This window comes from Mastigoproctus giganteus, chromosome 11 (genome assembly GCF_048544385.1).
Source record: "Mastigoproctus giganteus isolate SK-2022 chromosome 11, ASM4854438v1, whole genome shotgun sequence".
Taxonomy (NCBI): Eukaryota; Metazoa; Arthropoda; class Arachnida; order Uropygi; family Thelyphonidae; genus Mastigoproctus; species Mastigoproctus giganteus.
Genome location: NC_143585.1, coordinates 90,436,385 through 90,461,078, shown reverse-complemented (window position 1 = coordinate 90,461,078; position 24,694 = coordinate 90,436,385). Strand labels below are relative to the sequence as shown.

Genomic DNA, 24,694 nt, shown 5'->3' with positions numbered 1-24,694 from the left:
AGCTAATTGGTCTATAATTTCCAGTATATGATTTATCTCCTTTCTTATACAGCAAAATTATGATTGTTTTATTCCACTCCTTATCACGCCTTTCCTAATGTATTTTGTGAACAGCCTTGCCAGTTTCTATGTCGTGCCTTGTCCTCCTAATTTTAAAAACTTTACAGTAACTTCATTTTCACATGGGACTTTTTAGCATTAGTAGAGGCATATGATGCAAGAAAGCGAGCTTATACAGCATCAGCCAAAAAAAAAAAACAACCCTCCAATTTCACCCATCTATTTGCTCTAAAAGTTTGTCTAATTCTTCCTTGAATTTATTTAAGCTATTAACTTCCACAATGACAAATGAAAGTTTGTTCTAGCAATAAACTAACCACTGGCTAAAGGCAAATTTCCGAACATCTATTCTACAACTGTATTTCCTCAATTTGAATTTATTCCCCTCAGGTTCATAATCTGAACAAGAGGAAGGATCCCATTGAGCATGCCGCTGAAACCATTCATGGCTTTATACACATCAGTCAGATCACCTTACACGTGCCTAGTCTCCAGATGCTGCAATTAGCATCTGGGTATCAGATGCTGTCTCATTGTGCTTTTGAACACATACACACACATTCCTCTCTTTTTCTTTGTTTTACTGGAAGTACAGTCGAACCTTCTAAGTCTGGTTATTCCGCTATTCAGTGCCACCTATTTTCCAGCTGTGTTTAAACCAATGGGTGAATCTGGTAAAGCACTAGAAAATCAGTAAATTTAGTTCTCAGACTGGAAAACATACTGTATTAGTGTTGGCTGTGTAGGGTAGAGATTATCTCAGAGCCCTATTTTTTTATGCTCCAATAACATTGAATAATTTATGCTCCTCATGGATTAATGTTATTAGTGCAGTTCTCCAGGAGTCCGTGCAGTTCTCCAGGAGTCCATTGTTGTTTTCTGTATTTATCATTGATATTGATGAGGGTATATCTGGCTTAATGTCCAAGTTTGCAGACGATACAAAGGTTGGGAGGGTTGTTAATGACAGTAAGGATGGTACACTACTGCAACAGGATCTAGAAAAGTTGAATAGATAATGGGCTGAGAGGTTGCAACTGAAATTTAACACTGATAAATGCAAAGTACTGCACATGGGTAGCAGTAACCCATATGGAAAGTACTGCATATGGGTAGGGATAATTGTGCAGTCAGATATCAAGTTTTCTGAGCAGTGCAGACAGGCTGCCAGAGCAGGTCATGGAGTATTGTCAATGATATACAGGAATTTTGCTAATAGGGAAAAGGAGATGATTATCCCTTTGTATATAAAGCAATAGTGAGGCCACACCTTGACTACTGTGTACAAATCTGGAGGCCTCATTTTAGGAAAGATATAGAGTTGCTTGAGCAAGTACAGAAAAGGGCAACATGATTGGTGAGGGGGAACGAAGGGGTCCTTATACCAAGAAAGGCTTAAATACTGCAAATTGCAGTGTCTGGAGATGAAACACCTGCAAGGTGATCTAATTGAGTGTATAAGGCCTTGAATGGTTTGAGCAAGCCCAACACTGATGGGATTCTTCCTCTTGCTCAGATTCTGCACCTGAGGGGGCATAAATTCAAATTGAGGAAGAACAGTTGTAGAATAGATCTGCAGAAATTTGCCTTTAGCCAGCTCATGGTGGGTGATTGCCGGAACAAGCTTCCATCTGTCATTGTGGAAGTTGACAGCTTAAATAATGGTCCTTGAGGTTGTCACAGACATTCTCTCAGATATGCCAGACAAGCTGTACTTGCTACCTGGGAGTCTAAAACGCTGATGGAACTGATATTCGGGTGACACTCAAGTCAAGTGGACCCAATTTCGGCGAAGTCCGGACAGTCTGTGGCAGCCAAATCCTCTGCTTGCACCTTCACGGTGGTGGGACTGTTAGTAATCCTGGGTATAACCTCCATGCACAAGTACATGGTGATTGACCACCCAGGTGTAAACCAACGTAAGCAGGGGTCGAGGTGTGGCGCCCACACCATATGGAGGAACGCCATCCCTCTATGTTACCAGGCAGTACTACTGGTAGATGACTCTCATCAACCGGTGCAATACCACCACTTTGCTTATTGAAGGTTTGAAGTGGTGGAACCCATGTTTAGTCTCTAGAGCTAAGTTCCGGTCAACCCTTCCCTATCTCTTCCATCATGCAGTATGATTGATGACTTTTGAGGTTATGTTGAACATCGTGGCAAGATCCAATATTCCTTACATTTCGAGGGTACAGCTTTAAAACGGAGTTCGCAGGCCGGCCGCTAGTTAGTACATCAGACCGAACCTATTGGTAACTCTCTAGGAGGCTTCCAGATCAGCTAGTGTATAATCTTGCTACCTCTAAGCTGCCAGATAGTGACTGGAGGGAGTCCGAGTAGTGTGTATGCAGGGAGCATTGTCGAGGCCACGTTATGTCAAGGATCTGGGTATATTCTTACCATGTGTATGCCATATCCAAAAATTTCATTACTTCATACAGCATGTCCCACCAATGTTTTCTTACTATTGAATACACAATGAATTGTCAAACTAATAGAGCAAGCTTATCTGTGAAAAGATCTAAACCTCCCAAGCACTTCCTAATTCATTTCACAAATATACGTGGTCTCAATTCTAATCTCAACGATGTTCATTTCCACTTGCAGTCTCCCAAACCCCATGTACTTTTTCTGACAGAAACTCAGTTATCGGTTGATTCAACTACTTCTCATCTGAGATGCCCAAATTATTCGCTGTATGATTCCTTTCTCCTCAAAGGTGGTACTTGTGCATATGACCGTTCTGATATTCCCTGTCAGAAACTTGACAATTTGGAATCTCCTCTCTTTGATCTTCTCTGGCTTAAAATCTCTCTACCTCATTGTGTCATATTCATCTGTTGTCTCTACCATTCTACCAACTCCACTAATCACTTGGAACTCTTTGACTTCCTCTCTTTGCAACTTGACTTTCTCCAGTCCAACTTCGCTAACAGTGAGGTAATTTTCCTTGGTGATTTTAATGTTCACAATTCCAGCTGACTTCCATTTTCTAGTCACACCAACCCAGCTGGTCGAGATGCTGAGGCTTTTGCAATTACTAATGACCTTGCACAGATTATTCATTTACCTACAAGAATACTGGACAATCCTAATCATACAGCCAATACACTTGATCTTTTTCTCACAAAGAACCCTTCTAAGTACATGGTCGAAGTGAGAGGTCCTTTAGGCACTTCAGATCACAACTTGGTGATTGTCTCTTCTCCAATGGAACCTTTATCTTATGGCTATTCTGAACCTCGTGTTGTTTGGCATTACAAGAATGCAAAATGGGATGACCTGCGAGACTTCTTTTCTTCTTTTCCTTGGTCGGATTACTGTTTCAAAAGTTCTGATGTCAACGTTTGCTCAGATCGTGTCAGTGAAATTATTCTTGCAGGAATGGAATCATTTATCCCAAACCCACTTTAAAATCTCATCCTTTAACTAAACCTTGGTTTTCCAATAAATGTGCTAAGGTTGTTCAAGAGAAGAATGTTGCATATTGTAATTGGCTTGTTTCTAATTCTCCAATTTCGTTTTCTGCATACAGCAAAGCTCGCAACAATTCTAAAGCAGTTATTAATCAATCAAAACTAGAGTTTGAACAGGCTAAGAGTTGAAAACTTGCTTCTTGCCCTAATGGTAGCCGAGCATTCTGGTCTCTTGCCAAAGCTATTGGCCGCAACTTTTGCCCATCTCTGCTCCCACCTCTGTCCAAACCAGATGATTCTGTTGTCACTTCAGTCAAGGATAAAGCTGACCTGCTAGCATCCCATTTTCATTCCAACTCATCTAGTAATGATCTTGGTAAAACAATTCCCACCATTCCCAACTCACTCCATTCAATGTCCCCTGTGGTCTTCCGTCAAAAGGTTGTCAGAAGGATTTTGAGGAATCTTGATGTTAAGAAAGCTCCAGGTCCCGATGGTATTTCTCCACTTGTTCTCAAAACCTGTGCTCCTGAACTTACTCCTATTCTTTGCCTCCTTTTTTCACTTTCTTATTCCAAAGGTGTTTTTCCTTCTGCTTGAAAATTTGCTCATATCCAGCCAGTTCCTAAAAAGGGTGACAAATCCCTCCCATCCAATTATCGTCCCATTGCAATTACTTCTACTCTTTCTAAAGTAATGGAGAAATCAATTAACCGCCAACTCTTAAACTACCTAGAAACCTTCCGTCTGATCAACTATCGTCAGTATGGATTCCGTCAGTGTCGATCCACTGGTGATATTCTGGCTTATGTTACCCATTTATGGACTAATTCAATGGAAAGGTTCGGTGAAACACAAGTAGTTGCTCTTGACATCTCAAAGGCTTTCGATTGTGTTTGGCATAAAGGTCTTCTAAACAAGCTTCCATTTTATGGTTTGCCAACTGTTTTTAGTAATTGGTTATCCAGTTTTCTCTCTGATCGCTTGCTGAGGGTGATGGTAGATGGCTCTCTGTCTTCTAACATCTCCACTAATGCCGGTGTCCCCCAAGGATCAGTTCTTTCCCCCACTCTTTTCCTCTTGTATATTAATGACCTTCTTCCATTGACTGTAAATCCTATCCATAGTTTTGCCGATGATAGCACATTGCATTCCACTTTCCATTTTGAGAAACCTTGTCCTGCTCAATCAGCTTCAACTTCTCGAAAATCTGCTTCCAGTTCCTTAAATACCGATCTTCAGATAATTCTCCAGTGGGGCAAAGACAACTTAGTTGATTTCAACCCTTCTAAAACTCAGTCTTGTCTTATATCTCGCAAAAAGGATTCTTCTGCTCCTATGCTTATCTTTAGTCACACTTCGATTTCTAGGCAAAATGATATATCTCTTTTGGGGATTACCCTGACTTCTAATCTTTCTTGGCACAAGCACATTACAAATATTGCTTCCTCTGCATCTAAAAAACTTGGTTTTCTCTTTCGCTCTCGGCGTTACTTTTCTTCCAAACAGCTGCTCACTCTGTATAAATCGAAAATCCGCCCTGCCATGGAATATTGTTCCCACATCTGGGGTGGTGCCCCCAAAACCTCTCTCAGGCTTCTCGATTCCATTCAGAAGAGGGCAGTTAGGTTAATTAATGATTCATGTCTAACAGAGTCTCTCCACTCGCTTTCTCATAGACGTACTGTTTCTGCTGCATGCCTCTTCTACAGATACTTCCATGGGCACTGTTCCTCTGAATTGGCTTCTATAATTCCCGCTTTCTCTTTCAAAACTGTCCAAACACATGCCGCCACCAGCCAACATCCATTTACTGTCCAACTCCAAACTCACAGAACCAACTTTTCATCTTTCTCGTTTATTCATTCAACTGCCGTTTTCTGGAACAACCTTCCTTCATATGTATTTCCTGAAAATTACAGTCTACAGAAGTTCAAGTCCAATGTCAACAAATATCTTCTTTCGTGTTCTCAACCTCCAACCCAAGCATGGTACTAAGTATTATAGGTTCTAATACCTCTCATGCGTTGGGGTTTACATAAAAAAAAAATAAATAAATAAATAAATAAATTCAAGGTTGAACTAGACAGACTTTTGGAGTGAATGGATGGCTAAAATGGGAAATGTTTTTTTTTTTTTGGCTGATGCTATATAAGCTTTCTTTCTTGTATCACATGCCTCTACTAAGCCAATGCTAATTTGTTAGGGCTTGGAATTGTCTAATTACTACTTGCCAACAAGATTAGAAGCTCTTTTATATAAGTAATGGTTTATACACTTTGCGATTTTCATGTTTCTTACTTGAAGCTTTGAAGGTAATAATTCACTTAACATCTTTGTTGTGTAATGGATGTTTTTAGAACTTTTAGATTGTTGTTTGCATACCTCATCAACACAGCAAATTTCATCCATTTGGGTGTTGCCTTTTTGCTGCCTAAAATAAAACAAAATTAAGTAGCCCAGAGGATTGTGGCCATTCAGAACCAGTGGCAGCAGGCAGTGTAGCTGTACTATGGTCTCCTGGGAGCCCAAGGTCAGATGGAATGATAAAAAATAGTCAGTGTTAAAAATACAAATACACAGATGATTATCTGTTGTAGAAATAAAGTTGTATTTTCAATTCCCTTAATATTGGGAATTCAAGGAAATGTCTGTATGAAACTGTTTTGCTTTTTTCATATGAAGAAGTAAAATTATTTTCCCTTAATAGGGGAAAAGGAAAAGAATACATGAACTGTACTGTACAGTGTATACTACGTATTTAGTTATATTTCCATGTGCTGCAAGTTACATTTCTCTTGAAAAAAGGCTACAGTTTTACAGTACTATGTGTTGTACAAATGCACTATAGCAAATCCTCAGTTTTGCAGCCCTCAATTTTAACAGACTTCAGATTTAACAAATGAAAACATTTTAATGGAATCAGAGTGTATTCTGAGCATGCTCGCGAGATATGTAAATCAGGGAACTCATGAGTCACAGCAGCCACCATCAAGAATCTCAGTTTGTTTATGGATATGCTCACTATTACAATATTATTAAGTGCTCATCTGTGCCCAGTTTCTCTATTATAACCTTTATTAAATCATTGTGGCCAATAAGAAAACTGGTAAAAAGAGAAAGTGTGTGTGTTTCTGTGCGGCATTGTGCAGAAATTAAGGGCTGTTAGAGAATTAGACTGTGGTGTGTCTCTTTCCTGTGTTTGTGAGGAATATGGCATAAAAAGAACAGAGTCAGATGTTGCAGGACATTCCATTGTCAGATTCCTTTTAAAACCTCCTTATGTTTAAGGAATAAAAGTTTGTTTTATATTGCTCAACTTTTTTCCAGTGTTTTTAATAATGCATATACAGAGTAACTTTAAATTGTCAATTATGTGGGGCAAAAATGGTCTCAAAAAAAAAAAAAAAAAAAAAAGACTTCAACTTAATGGTCATTCAGCAGTAATGGCAAGTTTTTTTTTATTCTGAGGTGGCTACCCAAAATATGAAAAATTCCAAGATCTGACAAGGGAAGTATTGAGGTAGCTGGATTTGGGAGGCGTGATTGTAGCTATGTGAACAGAGAATATTCTTAAGAAAGTTGACTAAAATTTTCATAATTAAGTGGCAGAAGTTTTGTGGAATTTTCACACCACGAGGAAGTTTATCAATTTGGCTGAAAGTTTCTTGCTTCCCCCCCCCAAAGCTCTGCTTTTGTCCCATGAAATATGCAAACTAACTGCATTACATGCAATTTACAGACACTGTACTGAATTCCTTTTAACATCTACTTCAGCACTTATTCCATGCAAATGACTAACCTTTTTGAAGCACTACCTACATTTCTGAGTATTTATATAATTAAAATACCAATGTCATTCCTTTATTATCAAACTGAAAACTTTTTAGTTTCCTGTTTCTCATTCATAGCATATCATCTGCTATCCCATTGATGATCTCTTCATTTGAGGCTGCAGTTAGCTGAATCTTAGGAAGAGGCAATAGGATTCCTGCAAATTATTCCAGGATTTTTCAGACAGGACAATGTGCAAATTGGCCTTGGAACGTGTAATACATAGTAAAGACCATATGAACCACCATTCCACATTAGTAGTAGTAGAGGAGGCATGTGATGCAAGAAAGCAAGCTTATGTAGTATCAGCCAAAAAAAAAAAAAAAAAACCCCCACCATTTCACACATCTATTCCATCTAAATGTTCTAAATGTCCAGTTCTCCCTTGAATTTATTTAAGCTATCAACCTCCACAAATGAAAGTTTGTTCCAGCAATCAACTACCTGATGGCTAAAGGCAAATTTCTGCACATCTATTCTACAACAGTCTTTCCTCAATTTGAATTTATGTCACCTCAGGTGCAGAATCTGAGCAAGAAGAACAATCCCATCAATGTTGAGCTTGCTCAAACCATTCAAGGCCTTATACACCTCAATCAGATCACCTCGCAGGTGCTTTGTCTCCAGACTCTGCAATTTGTAGAACTTAAGCCTTTCTTGGTAAGAGGACCCTTTCATTCCCCTCACTAATCGTGTTGCCCTTCTCTGTACTCGGTCAAGCAACTCTATATCTTTCCTAAAATGAAGCCTCCAGACCTGTAGACCACGCCTCCAGAGTATTGTATGCAGTACTCAAGGCGTGGCGTGACTATTGCTTTATACAAAGGGATAATCACATCCTTTTCCCTATTAGAAAAATTCCTGTATATCATTGACAATATTCCATGACCTACTCTGGTGCCCTGTCTGTACTGCTCTGAAAATTTCATATCTGACTGCACAGATACTCCCAGGTCTTTTTTTTCTACCACCCTAAATGTAGTACCACACAGCTGGTACATTTCTCTGGTGTTACTTCTATCCATATGCAGTACTTTGCATTTGTCAATGTTAAATTCAGTTGCTGCTTCTCAGCCCATTTGCCAAATTTTTCTAGAACCTGTTGTACTAGCACATTGCCATTACTGTCATTAACAACCCTGCCAACCTTTGTATCATCTGCAAACTTCAACATTAAGCCTGATATACCTTCATCAACATCATTGATACATATATACAAAACAATAGTGGGCCCAACACCGAACCCTGGGGGACTCCACTAATAACATTAGTCTATGAAATGCAGTGTCCATTGATTACCACTCACTGTTTTCTCCCTCACAACCACCCTTATATCCATTGTAGCAACTTGCCCTTAACACTATTCTGCTCCAATTTGTACAGTAGTCTTCCATGTGCAACTGTGTCAAAAGCTTTCCTGAAATCCAAGTATATGATATCAAAATTATTTTCTGCATCCAGTTCCTTTATAACCGTATCATAGTATCCAGTCAAATTTGACAGAGAAGACTTTCCCTTAACAAACCCATGCTGTGTTTGAATTATTACTGCAGTCTTGTCTAGATGATGATCCTGCAATACTTCTTTAACCAGTGACTCCATTATTTTACCCGAAACAGAAGTTAAACTAACTGGTCTGTAATTACTCTTGTCACCCTTAGATACCCCTTTGTGAATTTGGAATATATTATCATGGGGACTGGAGATGTGCAAATAATTATGGCTGAAGGTTTGCTTACTTCCTGCTTCCTTCTTTAATATAACTGGATAGATCCCATCCACCCCAGGTACCTTTTTTATGTTTAACTTCAACAATTCTCCATTTTGCTCTCAGTTATTACAAAATCATTAAGCACCCTTTTACAGTTTGATAAACTTCTGGCATTCTTCTCCTTTAATAACTCCTTATGTGTGAATGTAGATGCAAAATTTTCCCAAAGGAACTAGTAGTTGTTGGTGACTCTATTGTCAGGGAAACAGGGAACGTGCTTTGTAAAAAGGATAGGTGGAACAGGACCAGGGTATGTCTGCCAGGGGCAAAGGTTGATGACGTTGTAGAGCAGATATCATCTTTTAAGGGCACCAAAGGTGATATAGTTGTACACGTTGGCACTAACGATATCAAGAGTAGGAGACCGGCAGAATTGCTTAACAAGTACAGGTCACTGTTGAAAAAAAGCCGTGAAATAGGGTTGAATTTGAAAGTGTCTGCAATTCTGCCCAGACACGATAGGAGGGAGTATATGATGAGAGCCTTGTCGATCAATTCAGCCCTGGAAAGATTGTGCAAGGCTCAAGGGGTAGAATTTTTTTCAGCCTGGACTGAACTTGTTAACAGGAGAGATTGCTTCTACAGGGATGGGATACACTTAAATAGAAAGGGTGCAAGAATATTTGCTGATGCTATCGAGGCAGTGTTAGGTGGGTCGGGAAACTGCTAGCTTGGGGGGATACAAAGATGAATAGATTAACAGTAGCCACTGGCAGAAGTGAAAGAGATTCTTGCACTGCTTCTATTGGAATGAGCAGAAGCCTGAAAAACAAGATTCAGGATATTTCAGAGATTGCTGGGAGTCATTGCGGTACAAGTAAACACATGGGTTGTGTTAGGGTAGCTAAGAATAGAAATAGGTGCAAGTGTACTTGTGTGTACACCAATGCTAGGAGTTTAGTAAATAAATTTGATGAATTTGAGGTATTGCTCAAAACATCAAAGGCAGATATTGTTGGGATGTCAGAGATTTGGTGTCACACAGATATAAGGAATGCAGAACTGGAATTTGGGGAGTACAACGTCTACAGAAAGGATAGACTGGATAGGAAGGGAGGAGGGGTTATCCTATTAGTTAAGAAATACATAAAATCCAAGGAAGTGAAGCCAGTGGACATCGCTGGACAGTGCAGTGTCGAGTCAGTTTGGTGTGACATAAGCATTGGGAGATCAAAATTGAGAGTAGGAGTGTGCTATAGGCCTACTGACTCTGATGAGTATAATAAGAAACTGTACAGGGAAATAGAGTGGGCCAGTAAATCAGAGAGTCTTATAATGGGAGATTTTAATTTCCCAGATATTGACTGGAATTTGTGGGCTAGTCACTCACACACTAGCAAGGCTTTTGTGGATTTATTGGTTGATTGTTTTCTATATCAGCATGTTCGGGAGGCAACTAGAGGGAGTAATACTCTTGATTTGATTATCAGCAATGATTCTTCATGCATTAAGAATCTGCAGATAAATGAACCACTAGGTGGCAGTGATCACAGTGTGCTGAAGTGGGATTTACTCAAAGAGGTAACTACCATTAGGGGTAAAGGGAAGGGTTATTGCTTTCGTAAAGGTGACTACGATGGACTGAGACAGTATTTAAATTCTATACAGTGGGACCAACTGATGATATTACCAACAGCAAATGCAAAATGGGAAGCATTCAAAGAACTTATCTTGGAAGCTACTAGGCTTTACATACCAACTAAGAAATATTGTTCAGGGTTTAGGCCAAAATGGATGTCAGATGAACTGATGAGGCATATGGCAGAGAAGAAACATCCATGGGATACATACAAATTAACACATGACACAGAAGCCTATGATAGATACAAGTTGATCTGTAACCAAGTTACAAAGGAGGTTAGGCAGGCGAAGGCAGATTACGAGAAATCTTTGGCAAGGGATGCAAAGAAAAACAGCAAAGACTTCTTTACTTTTTGGTATATTGTCTCATGGTGTATTGTCTTTACTTATGTAAACTCTAGAAGGAAGGGGATGAATCAGATTGGTCCACTTGATATCGATGGGTCAACTGTTGATGATCCTGCTCAGGTAGGTAACAAACTAAATGAATATTTTGCATCGACATTCACACATGAGGAGTTATTTAGCGAGGGGAAAGCCAGAGGTGTATTCAACTCTAGCAGTAACCTAGAGAATCTTGTAATAACTGAGAGTAAAGTGGAGGAGAAATTGTTGAAGATAAACACAAGAAAGGCACCCGGGGTGGATGGGATCTATCCAGTTATATTAAAGGAGGCAGCAGAGGAAGTAAGCAAACCCTTAGCCATAATTATGAGAGCTTCCTTGGACTCAGGGGAAGTACCCTTGGTCTGGAGATGTGCAAATGTGACCCCAATTCACAAAGGAGGATCAAAGGCTGACACAAGCAATTATAGACCTGTGAGTTTAACTTCTGTTCCAGGAAAATTAATGGAGGCACTAGTTAAAGAAGCACTGCAGGATCATTTAGACAAGACTTCAGTTATAGCTCGGACACAGCATGGTTTTGTTAAGGGGAAGTCTTGCCTGACCAATTTGATTGGATACTATGATGCAGTCACAAAGGAACTGGATGCAGGGAATAACTTTGATATTATATACTTGGATCTTTGAAGGGCTTTTGATACTGTTGCACATGGAAGACAGCTGCCCAAATTGGAGCAGTGTGACATTGGAGGCAAATTGCTGCTGTGGATAAAGGGGTGGCTGAGGGGGAGAAGACAGAGAGTGGTAATCAATGGACACTGCTTGTCGTGGACTAATGTTATTAGTGGAGTCCCTCAGGGCTCAGTGTTGGGTCCATTATTGTTTTCTGTATTCATAAATGATATTGATGATGGTATAACAAGCTTAATGTCGAAGTTTGCAGATGATACAAAGATAGGCAGGATTGTCAAGGACACTACTGACACTATGCTGCTGCAACAGGATCTGGAAAGGTTGAGCAGATGGGCTGAGAGGTGGCAAATGAAGTTTAACATTGACAAATGTAAAGTACTACACATGGGAAACAGCAACCCCAGAGCAACGTATCAACTCTGTGGTACTACACTGACAGTGGTAGAGAATGAAAGGGACCTGGGGGTGGTTGTGCAGGCAGATATGAAGTTCTCTGAGCAGTGCAGACGGGCGGCAAGAGTAGCTCATGGTGTATTGTCAATGATATATAGGAATTTTTCTAGCAGGGATAAGGAGGTGATTATTCCCTTGTATAAGGCAATGGTCAGGCCACACCTAGAGTACTGTATACAGGTCTGGAGGCCTCATTTCAAGAAGGATGTGGAGCTGCTGGAACGAGTACAGAGAAGGGCAACAAGATTAGTGAATGGAACAAAGAGGTGCTCTTACGAAGAAGGGCTGAAGTTTTTGCAAATTACGCAGCGAGCATTTGCAAATTACAGTGTCTGGAGACTAGGCACCAGCGAGGTGATCTGATAGAGGTGTATAAATCATTGAATGGTTTGAGCATTCTCAATGCTGATGGGATTCTTCCTCTCGCTCAGAATAATCACCTGAGAGGGCATAAATTCAAATTGAGGAAAGACAGATGTAGGATAGATGTGCGGAAATTTGCCTTTAGCCAGCGAGTGGTTGGTTAGTGGAACAGACTTCCACCCCTTGTCGTGGAAGTTTGGGGAGTACAACGTCTACAGAAAGGACAGACAGGATAGGAAGGGGGGAGGGGTTATGCTATTAGTTAAGAAACACATAAAAACCAAGGAAGTGAAGCCAGTCGACATCGCTGGACAGTGCAGTGTTGAGTCAGTTTGGTGTGACATAAGCATTGGGAGATCAAAATTGAGAGTAGGAGTGTGCTATAGGCCTAATGACTCTGATGAGTATAATAAGGAACTGTACAGGGAAATAGAGTGGGCCAGTAAATCAGAGAGTCTTATAATGGGAGATTTTAATTTCCCAGATATTGACTGGAATTTGGGGGCTGGTTACTCACACACTAGCAGGGCTTTTGTGGATTTATTGGATGATTGTTTTCTACATCAGCATGTTCGGGAGGCAACTAGAGGGAGTAATACTCTTGATTTGATTACAGCAGTGATTCTTCATGCATTAAGAATCTGCAGATAAATGAACCACTAGGTGGCAGTGATCACAGTGTGCTGAAGTGGGATTTACTGAAAGAGGTAACTACCATTAGGGGTAAAGGGAAGGGTTATTGCTTCCGTAAAGGCGACTACGATGGACTGAGACAGTATTTAAATTCTATACAGTGGGACCAACTGATGATGTTACCAACAGCAAATTCAAAATGGGAAGCATTCAAAGAACTTATCTTGGAAGCTACTAGGCTTTACATACCAACTAAGAAATATTGTTCAAGGTTTAGGCCAAAATGGATGTCAGATGAACTAATGAGGCATATGGCAGAGAAGAAAAATGCATGGGATACTTACAAATTAACACATGACACAGAAGGCTATGATAGATACAAGTTGATATGCAACCAAGTTACAAAGGAGGTTAGGCAGGCGAAGGCAGATTACGAGAAATCTTTGGCAAGGGATACAAAGAAAAACAGCAAAGAGTTCTTTACTTATGTAAACTCTAGAAGGAAGGGGATGAATCAGATTGGTCCGCTTGATATTGATGGGTCAAGTGTTAATGATCCTGCTCAGGTAGCTAACAAACTAAATGAATATTTTGCATCGACATTCACACATGAGGAGTTATTCAGCAAGGGGAATGCCAGAGGTGTATTCAACTCTAGCAGTAAGCTAGAGAATCTTGAAATAACTGGGAGTAAAGTGGAGGAGAAACTGTTGAAGATAAACACAAGAAAGGCACCCGGGGTGGATGGGATCTATCCAGTTATATTAAAGGAGGCAGCAAAGGAAGTAAGCAAACCCTTAGCCATAATTATGAGAGCTTCCTTGGACTCAGGGGAGGTACCCATAGACTGGAAATGTGCAAATGTGACCCCAATTCACAAAGGAGGATCAAAGGCTGACACAAGTAATTATAGACCTGTGAGCTTAACTTTTGTTCCAGGAAAATTAATGGAGGCACTGGTTAAAGAAGCACTGCAGGATCATTTAGACAAGACTTCAGTTATAGCTCAGACACAGCATGGTTTTGTTAAGGGGACGTCTTGCCTGACCAACTTGATTGGATACTATGATGCAGTCACAAAAGAACTGGATGCAGGGAATAACTTTGATATTATATACTTGGATCTTAGAAAGGCTTTTGATACTGTTGCACATGGAAGACTGCTACACAAATTGGAGCAGTGTGACATTGGAGGGAAATTGCTGCTATGGATAAAGGGGTGGTTGAGGGGGAGAAGACAGAGAGTGGTAATCAATGGACACTGCTCATCGTGGACTAATGTTATTAGTGGAGTCCATCAGGGCTCAGTGTTGGGTCCATTATTGTTTTCTGTATTTATAAATGATATTGATGATGGTATATCAAGCTTAATGTCCAAGTTTGCAAATGATACAAAGGTTGGCAGGGTTGTCAAGGACACTACTGACACTATGCTGCTGCAACAGGATCTGGAAAGGTTGAGCAGATGGGCTGAGAGGTGGCAAATGAAGTTTAACATTGACAAATGTAAATTACTACACATGGGAAACAGCAACCCCAGAGCAACGTATCAACTCTGTGGTACTACACTGACAGTGGTAGAGAATGAAAGGGACTTGGGGGTGATTGTGCAGGCAGATATGAAGTTCTCTGAGCAGTGCAGACGGGCTGCAAGAGTAGCTCATGGAGTATTGTCAATGATATACAGGAATTTTTCCAGCAGGGATAAGGAGGTGATTATTCCATTGTATAAGGCAATGGTCAGGCCACACCTAGAGTACTGTATACAGGTCTGGAGGCCTCATTTCAAGAAGGATGTAGAGCTGCTGGAACGAGTACAGAGAAGGGCAACAAGATTAGTGAATGGAACAAAGGGGTGCTCTTACGAAGAAAGGCTTAAGTTTTGCAAATTACAGTGTCTGGAGACTAGGCACCAGCGAGGTGATCTGATAGAGGTGTATAAAGCCTTGAATGGTTTAAGCATGCTCAATGCTGATGGGATTCTTCCTCTAGCTCAGAAAAATCACCTGAGAGGGCGTAAATTCAAATTGAGGAAAGACAGATGTAGGATAGACGTGCGGAAATTTGCCTTTAGCCAGCGGGTGGTTGGTTGGTGGAACAGACTGCCATCCCTTGTGGTGGAGGTTGATAGCCTAAATAAGTTTAAGGCTCAGCTGGACAGGTATTTTGAACGAACAGAGGGGTGAAGTGGAAGTGGGTTTTTTTTTTTTTTTTTGGCTGATGCTGCATAAGCTTGCTTTCTTGCATCAAATGCCTCTACTAATGCTAATGCTAAAGTTGATAGCCTAAATAAGTTTAAGGCTCAGCTGGACAGGTATTTTGAACGAACAGAGGGGTGAAGTGGAAGTGGTTTTTTTTTGGCTGATGCTGCATAAGCTTGCTTTCTTGCATCAAATGCCTCTACTAATGCTAATGCTAAAATACTCATTCAGATTGTCAGCTATCTCAGCAGGATCATCAGCAGTCAAACCATGGATGTCAAGTAGACTAATCTGATTCATCCCTTTCCTTCTAGAGTCGCGCCTCCGTAGCCAGGTGGGCAGGAGCAGCAGTGTGTAGCACATGCTTCTTGATTAGACCGGGGTTCGAGCCCGTGACCACCGAATACGGAGGATGCGGAAAGGTCAGGGAATGGCCACCGCATATCCCCTTGAGCAATATGGCCTTAGTTGCTAATGCTCCTAAACAACAGCTTCAGTCAGTCCTTCTAGAGTTTATATAACTAAAGAAGTTTTTGCTGTTTCTCTTAGCATCCTTTGCCAAAGATTTCTTGTAATCTGCCTTTGCTTGCCTAACCTCCTTTGTGACTTGATTACAAAAGAGCTTATATCTACCATAGATTTCTGTGTCTCCTTATAATTTATATGCATCCCATGCATTTTTCTTCTCTGCAATGAGTCTCATTAGTTTATCTGACATCCCGTTTAGGATAAACCTTGAACAATTTCTTAATCAGTATGAAAAGCCTTGTAGCTTCCACAATTACTTCCTTGAATGCTTCCCATTTAGAATTTGCTGTTGGAAACATCATCAGTTGGTCTCATTGTATAGAATTTAAAACTGTCTGAGACCACTGTAGTCACATCTATGAAAGCAAAAATCCTTCTCATTAACCCTGAGGGTTGTTATGTCTTTAAGTAAATCCCACATCATTACACTGCGATCACTACAACCTAGTGGTTCCTTTATCTGCAAATTCTTAATGCACAAATAATTACTGCTGCTAACCAGATCAAGAGTATTACCCTCTCTGGCTGCCTCTCTGTGTTGTTGTAGAAAACAATTATCCAGTAAATTCACAAAAGTCTTGCTGGTGTGCAAGTGACCAACCCACAAGTTCCTGTCAATATCTGGAAATTAAAATCCTGCATTATAAGACAATCTGATTTACTGGCCCACTGTGTTTCTCTGTACAGTTGTTCGTTGTACTCATCGGAGTCATTGGCCCTATAACACATTCCTACTCTCATTTTTCCTTTCCCAGTACTTATGTGACACCAAACTGACTCAACATTGCACTGGCCATCTATGTCAACTGGATATACTTCCTTAGATTTTGTGTTTCTTAACTAACAGCATTACCTCTCTTCCCTTCCTGTACACATTGTACTCCCCACATTCCAATTCTGCACTACTTATATCTGTGTGACACAGATTGATGAGCTTTTTTATTACGTTTTTTACTAAAAACAAATATTTAATTTAAAGCGATTCTTCTGTTTCAATGGATATATCACAAAATTTAAATTTTTCCACGTCTCTGATATTCCAACATTATCTGCCTTTGATGTCTTGACCAGCACTTCAAATTCATAATTTTTTTTTTTTTTTTTTTTTTTTTTTTTAATGAAAACCTCAAACACGAGAGACATTAGAACCTATAGTACTTGGTACCGTGCTTTGGTTTGGGGATTGAGCAGAAGAAAGAAGATATTTGTTGACATTAGACTTGAACTTTTGTAGACTGTAATTTTCAGGAAATATGTATGAAGGAAGGTTGTTCCTGAAAACTGCAGCTGAATGAATAAACGAAGAAGTTGAAAAGTTGGTTCTGTGAGTTTGAAGTTTTTTTTTTTTTTTTTTTTCTGGAGGTCACAACCATAAAACAAGTTGCTCAATGCCGATGGGATTAGCATTAGCATTATTAGAGGCATTTGATGCAAGAAAGCAAGCTTATGCAGCATCAGCCAAAAAAAAAAAAAAAGTAACATAAATAAATAAAAATAACCACTTCCACTTCACCCCTCTGTTCGTTCGAAATACCTGTCCAGCTGAGCCTTAAACTTATTTAGGCTATCAACTTCCACGACAAGGGATGGAAGTCTGTTCCACCCACCAACCACCCGCTGGCTAAAGGCAAATTTCCGCACATCTATCCTACATCTGTCTTTCCTCAATTTGAATTTATGCCCTCTCAGGTGATTTTTCTGAGCTAGAGGAAGAATCCCATCAGCATTGAGCATGCTCAAACCATTCAAGGCTTTGTACACCTCTATCAGATCACCCCGCTGGTGCCTAGTTTCCAGACACTGTAATTTGCAAAACTTAAGCCTTTCTTCGTAAGAGAACCCCTTTGTCCCATTCACCAATCTAGTTGCCCTTCTCTGTACTTGTTCCAGCAGCTCTACATCCTTCCTGAAATGAGGCCTCCAGGCCTGTATACAGTACTCTAGGTGTGGCCTGACCATTGCCTTATACAAGGGAATAATCACCTCCTTATCCCTGCTAGAAAAATTCCTATATATCATTGACAATACACCATGAGCTACTCTTGCAGCTCGTCTGCACTGCTCAGAGAACTTCATATCTGCCTGCACCACCACCCCCAGGTCCCTTTCATTCTCTACCACTGTCAGTGTAGTACCACAGAGTTGATACGTTGCTCTGGGGTTGCTGTTTCCCATATGTAGTACTTTACATTTGTCAATGTTAAACTTCATTTGCCACCTCGAAGCCCATCTGCTCAACCTTTCCAAATCCTGTTGCAGCAGCATAGTGTCAGTAGTGTCCTTGACAACCCTGCCAACCTTCGTATCGTCTGCAAACTTGGACATTAAGCCTGATATACCATCATCAATATCATTTATAAATACAGAAAACAATAAAGGCCCCAATACTGAACCCTGAGGGACTCCACTAATAACATTAGTCCACGATGAGCAGTGTCCATTGATTACCACTCTCTGTCTTCTCCCCCTCAACCACCCCTTTATCCATAGCAGCAACTTGCCTCCAATGCCACACTGCTCCAATTTGTGCAGCAGTCTTCCATGTGCAACAGTATCAAAAGCCTTTCTAAGATCCAAGTATATAATATCAAAGTTATTCCCTGCATCCAGTTCTTTTGTGACTGCATCATAGTATCCAATCAAATTGGTCAGGCAAGACTTCCCCTTAACAAAACCATGCTGTGTCCTAGCTATAACTGAAGTCTTGTCTAAATGATCCTGCAGTGCTTCTTTAACCAGTGCCTCCATTAATTTTCCGGGAACAGAAGTTAAACTCACAGGTCTATAATTACTTGTGTCAGCCTTTGATCCCCCTTTGTGAATTGGGGTCACATTTGCACATCTCCAGTCAATGGGTACCTCCCCTGAGTCCAAGGAAGCTCTCATAATTATGGCTAAGGGTTTGCTTACCTCCTTTGCTGCCTCCTTTAATATAACTGGATAGATCCCATCCACCCCAGGTGCCTTTCTTGTGTTTATCTTCAACAATTTCTCCTCCACTTTGCTCTCAGTTATTAAAAGATTCTCTAGCTTACTGCTAGAGTTGAATACACCTCTGGCATTCCCCTCGCTGAATAACTCCTCATGTGTGAATGTCGATGCAAAATATTCATTTAGTTTGTTAGCTACCCGAGCAGGGTCATCAACAGTTGACCCATCGATCTCAAGTGGACCAATCTGATTCATCCCCTTCCTTCTAGAGTTTACATAAGTAAAGAACTCTTTGCTGTTTTTCTTCGCATCCCTTGCCAAGGATCTCTCATAATCTGCCTTCGCCTGCCTAACCTCCTTTGTAACTTGGTTACAGATCAACTTGTATCTATCATAGGCGTCCGTGTCACGTGTTAATTTGTATGTATCCCATGCATTTTTCTTCTCTGCCATATGCCTCATTAGTTCATCTGACAACCATTTAGGCCTAAACCTTGAACAATATTTCTTAGTTGGTATGTAAAGCCTAGTAGCTTCCACGATAAGTTCTTTGAATGCTTCCCATTTTGAATTTGCTGTTGGCAATATCATCAGTTGATCCCACTGTATAGAATTTAAATACTGAAATACTGTCTCAGTCCATTGTAGTCGCCTTTACGAAAGCAATATCCCTGCCCTTTACCCCTAATGGTAGTTACCTCTTTGAGTAAATCCCACTTCAGCACACTGTGATCACTGCCACCAAGTGGTTCACCAAGTTGCACAGTAAATGGATGAGGGCTGGTGGCGGCGGCACGTGTTCAGACTGTTTTAAAGGAGAGCGTGGGAATTATAGAAGCCAATTCAGAAGAACAGTGCCTCTGGAAGTATCTGTAGAAAAGGCATGCAGCAGAAACAGTACATCTATGAGACAGAGAGTGGAGAGGCTGTTAGAAATGAGTCATTAATTAACCGAACTGCCCTCTTCTGAATGGAATCTAGAAGCCTGAGAGAGGTTTTTGAGGCACCGCCCCACATGTGGGAACAATATTCCATGGTAGGGCGGATTGTGGATTCGTACAGAGTGAACAGCTGTTTGGAAGAAAAGTAACGCCGAGAGCAAAAGAGAAAAGAAATCAACTAAGTTTTCTCTGCCCTACTGGAGATGGGCATTTAAGGAATTGGTAGTGGATATTCGAGAAGTTGAAGCTAATTGAGCAGGACAAGGTTTCTCAAACTGGAAAAGTGGAATGTAATGTGCTATCATCAGCAAAACTATGGATAGGATTTCTGGTTAATTGAAGAAGGTCTTTAATATACAAGAGGAAAAGAGTGGGGGAAAGAACTAAACCTTGGGGGACACCAGCATTAGTGGAGAAGTTAGAAGACAGAGAGTCATCTACCATCACCCTCGGTGAACAGTCAGAGCGAAAACTGGATAACCAATTACAAAAAACAGTTGGCAAAACCATGAGATGGAAGCTTGTTTAAAAGACCTTTATGTCAAACATAATTGAAAATCTTGAGATGTCAAGAGCAACTGTTTGTGTTTCACCAATCTTTTCCATTGAATTTGTCCATAAATGGGTAATATAAGCCAGAATATCCCCAGTGCAGCGACACTGACAGAATCCATACTGGAACTCGTTGATCAGACAGAAGATTTCTAGGTATTTTAAGAGGTGGCAGTTAATTGATTTCCCCATTACTTTGGAAAGAGTAGAAGTAATTGCAATGGGATTATAATTGGATTGGAAGGATTTGTCACCCTTTTTAGGAACTGGCTGGATATCAGCAAATTCCCAAGCAGAAGGAAAAACACCTTTGGAATAAGAAAGTGAAAAAAGGCGGCAAACAACAGGGGTACATTCAGGAGCATTTGCCTACTGATGGTGTTTCCCCACATTTGCAAACGTGGGGAAACACCATCAGGACTTGAAGCTTTCTTAGCATCGAGATTTGTTGAAATCCTCCTGACATCCTTTTGACAGAAGACCACAGGATGCATTGAATGGAGTGTGTGTTGGGAATGGTGGGTGGTGTTTTTCCAAGATCATTAATACATGAGTTGGAAATAAAATGGAATGCTAGCAGGTCAGCTTTATCTTTGACTGAAGTGACAATACAACCATCTACTTTTGAGAGAGGTGGAAGTAGAGATGGGCAAAAGTTGCAGCCAACAGCTTTGGCAAGCGACCAGAATGTTTGGCTACCATTAGAGAAAGAAGTAAGTTTTCTACTCTTAGCCTGTTCAAAATCTAGTTTGGGCTGATTAATAACTGCTTTACAATTGTTGTGAGCTTTGGTGTATTCAGAAAATGAAACTGAAGAATTGGAAACAAGCCAATTATGATATGCAACATTCTTCTCTTGAACAGCCTTAGCACATTTATTGGAAAACCAAGGTTTAGATAAAGGACGAGATTTTAAAGGGGTGTGTGTAATAAAGGATTCCATTCCTACAAGAATAATTTCACTGACACGATCTGAGCAAACGTTGACATCAGAAGTTTTGAAACAGTAATCTGACCAAGGAAAAGAAGAAAAGAAATCTTGCAGGTCATCCTATTTTGCATTCTTGTAATGCCAAACAATGCATGGTTGGGAATAGCCATGAGATAAAGGCTCCATTTTGAGAAGAGACAATCACCTAGTTTGATCTGAGGTGCCTAAAGGACCACTCACTTTGACCATATACTTAGAAGGGTTGTTTGTGAGAAGATGTTCAAGCATGTTGGCTGTAGGTTAGGATTTTCCGGTAGGCAAATGAACAATCTGTGCGAGGTCATTAGTAATTGCAAAAGCCTGAGCGTCTCGACTTGGTGGGTCTGTGTGACTAGAGAATGGAAGCCAGCTGGAGTTGTGAACATTAAAATCATCAAGGAAAATTACCTTACCATTAGGAAAGTTGGACTGGAGAAAGTCCAGTTGCAAAGAGAGGAAGTCAAAGAGTTCCAAGTGATTAGTGGAGTTGGTAGAATGGTAGTGACAACCGATAAATTTGACAGAATGAGGTAGAGATATTTTAAGCCAGAGAAAATTGAAAAGAGGAGATTCCAAATTACCAAGTCTGTGACAGGGAATATCGGAACGGAGAAATGCTAAAGTACCACCTTTGAGGCTAAAGGTGAATACAGTGAATAATTTGGTTGGGCAACTGAGATGAGCAGTGGTTGAATCAACTGATAACTGAGATTCTGTCAGAAAAAGTACATGGGATTTGGCAGACTGTAAGTGGAAATGGACATTGTTGAGATTATAACTGAGACCACATATATTTGTGAACTGAACTAGGAAGTGTTTAGGAGGTTTAGATCTTTTCGCAGATAAGCTTGCTCTGTTAGCTTGACTATTCGTGGTGTATTCAGTAGTAAGAAAAAGTGGTGGGGACATTGCTATATGAAGTAATGAAATTTTTGAATATGGCGTATACGTGGTAAGAATATACCCAGATCCTCGACAATGCCCCCTGCATACACACTACTCGGACTCCCTCCAGTCACTATCTGCAGAGTAGAAGTAGCAAGATTATACACTAGATGATCCGGAAGCCTACTAGAGAGTTACCAATAGGTTCGGTCTGGTGTACTAACTAGTGTCAGTCCTGTGAACACCATTTTAGAGCTGTTCCCTCAAAATGTAAGGAAGTTTGGATCTTGCCATGATGTCCATCATAACCTCAAAAGACATCAGTTATATTGCATGATAAAAGAGATGGGGAAGGGGTGACCCGAACTTAGCTCTGGAGACTAAATATTGGTTCCACCACTTCAAGCCTCCAATAAGCAAAGTGGTGGTATTGCACTGGTTGATGAGAGTCTTCTACCACCTAGTATTTCCTAGTAGCACAGAGGGGTAGTATTCCTCTGTGTTGTGGGTGCCACACTTGACCCCTGCTTACGTTGGTTCCCAACTGGGTGGTCACTCACAGTGTGCTTGCACACAGGGGTTATACCCAGGATTACTAACAGTCCAACCATCGTGAGCATGCAAACAGAGGATTTTGCTCTCACGAACTGTCTGGACTTCGCCGAAATTGGGTCTACTTGACTTGAGTGTCACCCAAATATCAGTTCCATCAGTGTTTGACTCCCAGGTAGCAAGTACAGCTTGTCTGGCATATCTGAGAGAATGTGTGCGACAACCTCAAGGACCACCAAATTTATTTACTATGCTTCTAGCATTGGGGCTCATGCAAGTATACATGAACCTCTTCTTTATCTTAGTTACCCTAACACAGCCCATGTATTTATTTTTTCCTTGATGACCCCCACCTGTCCCTGAAAACCCCAGGATCCCACCCTCCATTCTAATAAAAGCAGTGCAAGAATCACTTTCACTTCTGTCTGTGCCTCTAGTTAATCTATTTGTTTGTGAATCTCCCCAAACTAGCAGTTTTCTGGCCCATCTAACACTGCCTCCTAATATTTGCTGATGCTTCGATAGCATCAGCAAATATTCTTGTACCCCTTTTATTTAAGTGTATCGCCCTGTGGAAGCAGTCTTTCCTGTTAACATTGCATCATACATGTGTTTCCAAGCTAATTTGCACATTAAAAATCTTGGAATAATTTGCAGGAAGTGTTGCTGCACTATGACCAAAGTATCAGATCCACTCAAAACAATTTGCCAATCCAGATATGATTGGATTGATTAGTTGTTTTGGGACTAGATATTAAGTCAATTCATTTTCAAATAGCACTGAGTAAACCGGTCTCAGATGTAGATATAGGATTATCCTCTGAATTTCTCTGTGCTTTTTTTTTTTTTTTCTTTCTGTAAATGCATACTGCCTTTTATCATTCCATAAATGCAATTTAACATGATATACTGATGTCTCAAGCCACCATAGTATAATTTAAATAGACGAATACACACTGAAAAAAAAAAAAATTCTTTTGCTGATTTTTCCAACCAATGTTAACTTTGCATGTCTATTTGGTATAAAGTAATCTCTCTCAGTTGTAACCTCTACAATATTTGAAAGTAGAAATTTTATTGTGTAATTACAGGGCTCAGACCTTTACAAATGGAGTAGTTGGAAAAGCACAAAAGGGTCCAATATGTACTTCTAAATATTCTGGTGCAGTAAGCATGGTAAGCTAGTGTAGTTTTGAAAACTGAATTTTAAAAAAATTCCTGTTTTGAATTTGTTTTTATAATATGATAAAATATTTTCCAAATATCAAGTATTTGCAACTATATTTGCTAAGCTTTTTTAATACCTTTTTTTTACAGAAAACATATATTTAATTTAAAGAGATTCTTCTGTTTCAATAGATATATCACAAAATTAAAATTTTTCCACACATTACAACAGTAATTATTTTGAAGATGCTCTTGGAAAAAAAATAACATTTAGAAATTTGTTTGTTTATAAATAAAAAAATTCTTGCATAATGTGAAAAAATATTTTCGTTTATAACTTAAAGTGGTTGTGTTCTCAAAAAAAAAAGAAAAAGAAAAAAAAAAGTTTTTGTTTGTCACTTATCTGTGTTGATGACATGAGGAGTATGCTGCTCAGTTTCCTCATAAAAATGAGGATTTTCTTTGCACCAAAAATAAACATTCCTAGATTGATTACTATGGTAAATAGCATACTCCTCCAAAAATACTGTGTCTTGATTCAATGGTGGGAAAGCCGACCGGGCTAGCCGAGTGGGTAAAGTACCTGCCCGGCAACCCAAAGGTCGTGGGTTCGATTCCCGCCTCGGGCTTGGATCAAAGTGCTGCAAAAACCTTGGGAGGTACAATATGGCCACAGAAGCCGATGCGCCAACAACTACCAAATCAAAAAAAAAAAAAAAAAATATGGTGGGAAATTACTGTAAAAGAGTCTTGCAAATGACCTCACGAGTGGCCAATCAGAAAGCCCATTAACAGATCCAGGCTTAAATGGCCTC

The 24,694-nt window shown here is 40.1% G+C and overlaps 1 protein-coding gene across 1 annotated transcript in view; it reads left to right on the top strand.

Annotated features, from left to right (window-relative positions):
* LOC150078247 (disintegrin and metalloproteinase domain-containing protein adm-2-like) overlaps positions 1-24,694 on the top strand; it is a 232,142-nt gene that overhangs the window by 44,164 nt on the left and 163,284 nt on the right. The window contains exon 4 of the mRNA XM_090384510.1: positions 23,804-23,888. Coding sequence (XP_090240636.1) covers positions 23,804-23,888 — 85 coding nt within the window. The remainder of the gene's footprint in view (positions 1-23,803; positions 23,889-24,694) is intronic.